The 6,543-nt window shown below is 29.5% G+C and overlaps 1 protein-coding gene across 1 annotated transcript; it reads right to left on the bottom strand.

Moving 5' to 3' along the window:
• Positions 1 to 2,120: 2,120 nt before the first annotated feature.
• Positions 2,121 to 6,052, bottom strand: LOC100801176 (nudix hydrolase 2). Its single transcript, XM_003556719.5, has 9 exons — positions 5,840 to 6,052; positions 4,812 to 5,023; positions 4,648 to 4,713; positions 4,231 to 4,368; positions 3,587 to 3,664; positions 3,461 to 3,511; positions 3,337 to 3,371; positions 3,112 to 3,220; positions 2,121 to 2,709 (listed from the first exon to the last, which is right to left on the bottom strand). The coding sequence occupies exons 1-9, from the start codon at positions 5,976 to 5,978 to the stop codon at positions 2,521 to 2,523; spliced, it is 1,017 nt and encodes a 338-aa protein (XP_003556767.2). The 5' UTR covers positions 5,979 to 6,052; the 3' UTR covers positions 2,121 to 2,520.
• Between the last annotated feature and the right edge of the window lie 491 nt (positions 6,053 to 6,543).

Below are 6,543 nucleotides of genomic sequence, written 5' to 3'. Positions count from 1 at the left end.
CGTGCTATACTGCTATGCTTTTTTTTTTTTTTTGCTACACAAATTAAACGACCTATGAAATTTAATACAATAAAGAGTTTGTTTTAAAATAATTTTTTAATCAATCATTGAATCATCGTCACTACCTCCTCAACTAGTCTCAATTATTACAAAACACTCTTCATCCAAATATTTTACTTTTGTTTATGTTTAGTTCATGTGATATTTTTCCCTTTACAGTATACATGCAAGTTGAATCGAACTGTAATGCATGGATTATAATGGAAATATCTTAGTTTCGTACCGTCTTGGAGTCTTGGTGCATGGCTTATGTCACATGAATCTTGAGATTTGAGATTTCTACAAAGTATTGAGGCCACTTCATTGGTCATGTCCAAAAGATTCTCATGAGTTTCTCACCAAATATAATACAATAAATATTGAATATCCATGCGATGACGAAAGTGTCTTTGTAGCAAAAGCATTGCATGGCGATGTTGTAGGCAATCACAACCTAATCTTTTTCTTACGAGTATGTTTGGATAGAAAATTTTAACTGAGGAAAGTAATTTATTAGAGAATTTAAATTTCTTTAATCTAAAATTCATTGTTTGGATGTTTTTTATGAAGAATTTAAATTTTTAAAATTTTAAAACAAAATTTTAAACAACTAAAAATGTGGAATTTTAATTTCCTTCTAAAAGGTGAGAAATTGAAATTCTGTTCTTATATAAGAACTTTTCAAAACGTTCACGTATTTTCTTTATAACCTTCATCCTCTTTTCCACCTAAAAGTTTCCGAAATCTCATTCTCGAACTCGTGACTCATTTTCTTTCACCTTCACAATTTTAATTTTTTTTATCTAAACACAAAATTTTGAAAATAAAAGAATTTCAATTTACGTATTTGAAATTCTTAGAATTTAAAATTTCTTAAAATTTAAAATTTCTCATTCCAAACACACTCTAAAAGGGAACATATTCCAAAAAAGGGCGTTGATTTTTGGGGTATTTATGGAAAAATAATTAAAAGGGGAGCATTTTAGTAAAACATGAGAGTGGATATAACAAAAGCCTTTAGTATTTATTAATTAATCAAGTCTCAGCAAACATGCTTTGTACTTGTGCATCAGAAGTATTTATTAGTAGTATTTATTATCATATTATGCATTGTTATTGTATTGTTCTTGTGGGGTTAAAAATCCTCACTTGATTAAAGTAAGTGTCGCTCGGCTGAAGTCCGAGCTTTATTCTAAACTCTTTTGACAAAAAAAAAAAAAAAAAAACAGATTTAATTACTACACCTACTTTTTATTACGCCTAACTTGCATAATTTTAACCCAAACATCTTCATCGTAATTTTTTTTTCCAACAATGGCAATAACAAAAGAGAAAAAGAGTTATATGTCGTAAAACTTTTTTATACTATCATTCAATCACAACCTAATATATATAATAAATTTATAAACTTTTAAAATAGTTATTTTAAAGTAATTCTAACGATAATGTATAATTGAATAACGGTGTAAAATTCAATGTATAAACATTAAACTTATAAAATTTGAATCTAAGACTATGTGTAAGCTACCCAAAGTCTCTACTACTAGATCAACCTTAATCAGTGCAGTTATCATCACTATATTAACTATATTTTATTTTAAAAAAAATTAATATTAAATCTGTTCTTAAAAAATGAAGTTGTTGCATGAATAACAACCTACATTCCTTTTGAAGTTAATGGTCAATATTCAACAGCTGTGTACAAGAAGTTTTCAGCAAACATCGCCAGTTTTCAAACATTTATTTTCTTAACACAATATTCTAAACAAAATTAGTACACGTCTAAGGACTTAACTGTTTGAAGTTTGAAACAGTTTTCTCAACATTAAAAAGTGGCAGCAAGGTAATCCAACATGTCTCACAAGCCATGTATTACTTGGAAAGCGTGTTGGATTGAAAAATCAAGGGAACAATCAAGGCACCACTAGGTGAAAATTATACTCATGACTTGTAATGTTCTTTTTTACATCATAAGTCATGTGTATTCTTAAGTAGTAATAAAAGATTACAAATAAAAAATACACATGTTTCTATATATCATATTATCATACAACAAGAAAAAAGAAAAAAAGCTAATAAAATTATAATGAAATTCTTATTTCTTCCATTAATGGTGGGCTATGAAATAGCAATTATTACAATCCCAAAGTATGACAACACTACAGTTGACACTTGGCTTTTGATGTAATAAAGAACTAAAAAAAAATCACCAGTCCTCCTCCTATGATTATGAATGAAAGACTTAATAAAATGAACAAATTGTAAATTGAAAAAATTAATTAATTTTTCCTATCTCCTTACACGGTTTGGAAGAAAAAAAAAATGCCTATGATTTCAAACTTGTGTGTGGATGTCGAGATCTATGTACAATGCTAACAACACTTAATAATTAAAATTAAGTGAGTGCTAAATAATGGAGGCCAATAAGTCAAGCTTGCAATTTGCAAGAAATTAACGTCCCAAATTGTTAAAGTTTGGAAGCTAAATGTGACCAGCGTCGTTGTTGTTGAAGTAAAAGTAAGATTTCTTGCAAGAGGAAGTGCTAGAGAGTACGGTGGAAAAGCCACTGTATTTGCCATTAAATTTTGATAACCCTATTTTGGTAAGAAAGTCAAATAGCTCATTTTCTCGGACAAAAGGCTGGGCCATGTAATCCTCAATTGCCATCCACTGAAAGAAGAATAAAAATAACATTACAATGATTGGCATATTATATAGTATTGCTGCCTAATTTTTCTGGGACCATTTTATGCATGTAGGTTATCAATAGGCACCCTTTTAGTAAGGATTCATAGCTAATTTTTTAGATAGAATAGGGTTTGTTCAATTTAACAAAAAAAACTGGTTTCATAAATAATTATAAAAGTACCATCTTATTTGTATTTTATTTATTGTATTGAAAGGTTTTTAAAAAAAAATAGTGAAAACAATAAAATTATGTTTTTATAGTTTTGTACGATTTTTTAAAAATAGAAAAAAAAATGTTATAATTATTTGTAAAAATTGAAATAATTCCTTAATCTTATTCTAGATAAATTGGATGCTAAGTGGTCTTAGAATATACATGCATACCTGAGCTGCCTCAATTTCTGAAACTTGTCTCTGAATTTTAAAGGAATGAGGTTGCAACATGCAAATGAAGAACAACTCTGATTTTCGGAAGAAAGATTTATGCCTTTCCCTGATACCACAAATACAGATCGTTAAGAGCATATACATAAATTGAATTTGAAGAGCAAATTATTGCTAAAGTATGTTTGTAGCAATCCAATAATAGTACAGTATTTGATAACTTACTTGAATGCTATGACCTCCACAAACTTTGTATCTATCTGAAAGAATAATAAAAGCAAATCCCTTAAGGGTTTAAAAAATATCCAATGGTTAAAGTATTAAACAATTTGATTATGTTTTTGCTTACCCCTGTCTCTTCTTTGACTTCTCTAACTGCAGCAGTACAAATATCTTCACCCTGCAAGTGGAATTCAAATTAATCAGAATTTTTTTTATTAATGTTTAATAATCAACAATAATTTTTGTAACATACTTCATCAACGCCTCCGGTAGGCAACTTCCAGATTCCTTGGCCACTAAACCTGCCATTGCTCTCCTGAACCACAAGCACCTGCCAAACAATTTTATAAATTTAATTAGATTAGAATACACATGTTTTGTAAAATAAATAAAATTGCAGTCTCATCTAATCATAGATGACGTTTAAATTTTTATAATAATTATTTTATTTTTAAGTGTTATATTTAAAGAAATTTTTAAAGTAACTCTTTTAAGTTATTATTTTTATCGTTTCTTTTTTTTAGATCTAATAATTAAGATTAATTATTTATTATAATTATTATATTTTAAGAAAATAAATGATAGGCGGATCCCTCCTGATGTCTAAAATATCAGTGCATCTAAATTATAATCCAATTTCATTAGTTTTAATATATTTAGGAAAACGGGTGGTCACTGACTCACTATAAGAAATACAAGTCTTCGTCACAAAAAGTAGGTAGGATAACCACACCACAAAATCAAGGCAGAGATTGACTTCATGTATTTTCCAAGAAGCAGGGTTGAAAAACTTGAGCAATGAAAATAGCGAAAAAGAGAGGGTAAAAAGAAAAAGTCTTGAACTGTTGAACCAATTAAGAATGGGAAACAAAAAATAAAGGGTTGATTTTTCGTTACCTCCCTATTGGCATTCATGACAAAAGCACCAACAGCAACGCGGTGCGAAGCATTTGCAGGAAGTGTATCGGGAGTATTGGGAATCCAATTCACGAGCATCAAGTAATCTGGTTCAGCATGGTGGAATCGGAATCCAGCCTGCAAAAAGTGAAGTGCAACATCACAAACCGGCTTCTAATCTAACATTTCTTTATTCTTTTGGTACAAATCAGGAGTATTAATTTTGTACTAGAGATAATCTTGTTCAAGTCAAATAAAACAATTATAAGAGCGACAAAGTTCTACTAGTGACAGTTGCATACTTAGACTTGAACTCCTGTCAGTTAATCCATGTGTTTGGCGACTTCTAACAATTTTAATCTCTAACTTCTAAGCTATGCATGTGTATATGTAGCAGAAAATTAAACAAGTGTTTACCTTAACTGCAGAATCCACAAGATTTGAATGTTCTCTGGGCAGCTTGATCCACACTCCCTTCTTTCCCTTTAAGAACCACATTTTGAACAATTGGAGTGGTGTCCAAAGTTATCAGAAACTACTGAACATTAGAGTTATTAATATTAATATTTTGAAATTTGTACCTGTTCCCTCCATTGTGATATTGAAGCTTCAAGCAAAGAAGAGAAAACTGAGGAATCCATAGGGTTCTCAATGTTTACAATAACTCCCCCATGTTGGTCTTCAATTGCTCTGAGTGTATTAATGCCTTTACTTGGCACTTCCTCTTCCTTGGCCAGAGAAGCTAAGGTAGCTGACATGTATGATCTAGGGAAACCAGAACTGTGCTTCGGGCCTAAAAGGGTGTTTAATAATCATTAATGCTTAAAACATGAGTAAAAAGGAAGCTAGTTCTTGAATTATTATTATTATTATTATTCATTTGGCCAATAACCCCTGGATAAATGGTATACTAGGTTGGTTATTATTAGTTAATTAATTTAGTATCTCACATCAATGCACTTAAGTTAATGTATTCTCTAACCTCAATACTAAATTGAACAATACTTATAGATTTTAAAGGATTAAAATGATTGATTTAATAGCACTAAAGAACAAATTGATCAGTTGTGTCAATTGGAGAGATTAAATTAATCCATAAATTTTAAATTGACTAATTGAGGATTAGATTTTTTTTATAATGTCAAATATTAAATTAATAGATAATTTGTTTAGGTAAATTTATCCATATATATTCATAGGAGAAGAAAATAAGATGATAAAATGATTTGATTCATAATTTAAAATAAACTTATACATTTAATTAATTTTTATAAAAAAAAAAGATTCATCTAACTTCTCCTGATGAAGAAAGGAACTGGGGTATATAAGTTTTTGTGAGAGAAGTTTAATTCATTTTTTTATGAATTTTTATTAAAAGATTATTAAAAAAGACCCACGTTAAAAAAAATAAAATAAGTTTCTTAATAAGTTAACAAGTAATTTTTATATAAGCTAGTATGAGAAAATTTTTATAAGTTAGCAACTTAGCATATGTATAAATTAATTTGAAGTTACGAAGAAATTTATTTCATTTATTTTTCTTAACTTTTCCTTTTAAAAATATTTATAGAAAAATTTATCCACACATACTCTAAGTAGTAATCATTACCTTGAACTTTAGGGACCATTGAGCCAACAAGAGCTGTAGTTTGAAGTGGAGGAGCAGAAGAAGAAGATTTAAGTAACAATTTTGAAGCTGCCAAAAGGGAGGAAGAAACAAGCTTACTAGCTCTAGAACTCATCATCATGCAATCAAATGCAATGATCAACGCAAGAGAGAATATCAAGACTAAGTAATTATTAGGTTTTCTTTGAAACTCAAGTTATGGGAGAGAATCAAGGCTTGAGAATTATATAGCCTATAGGGTCATCATATGGTGCCAAAGGACAATTTCCGTGCAATGTGTGGCTGGGACTTTGAATTAGTCATTGCATATGTTTTAATTACTTGAGGAACAAACTCTTAGAATATGAAACGAGAAATGAACAAGAAAAAGCTAAAAGACAAAATATTGAAGCAATGCGTCACACCAACACCACACGTTAGCTTTTCATATTCAAACTTAACGTCTGAATTTTGTGTCACTTTTTCTTTGAAGTTACAAATGAAACGCGCTGCAGAATTCATCAACCAAGGTCCAGCGACTCTATTAAATAACAAAAGTTAACATTATGGTAATCATTTTAAATACTATGTCAATATTTTGAAATGCTTAACTCAGTTTTGTACTCCTAGCCTCCTAGGTGGCCGTTGAACTTGTCAACGACAGATACAAACAAAAAACATGTTTTCGATCATGAAAAATAAAGCAA

The sequence above is a fragment of the Glycine max genome, chromosome 20, assembly GCF_000004515.6.
Source record: "Glycine max cultivar Williams 82 chromosome 20, Glycine_max_v4.0, whole genome shotgun sequence".
NCBI classification, from domain to species: domain Eukaryota; kingdom Viridiplantae; phylum Streptophyta; class Magnoliopsida; order Fabales; family Fabaceae; genus Glycine; species Glycine max.
This window is presented reverse-complemented; position numbering and strand designations above follow the sequence as displayed.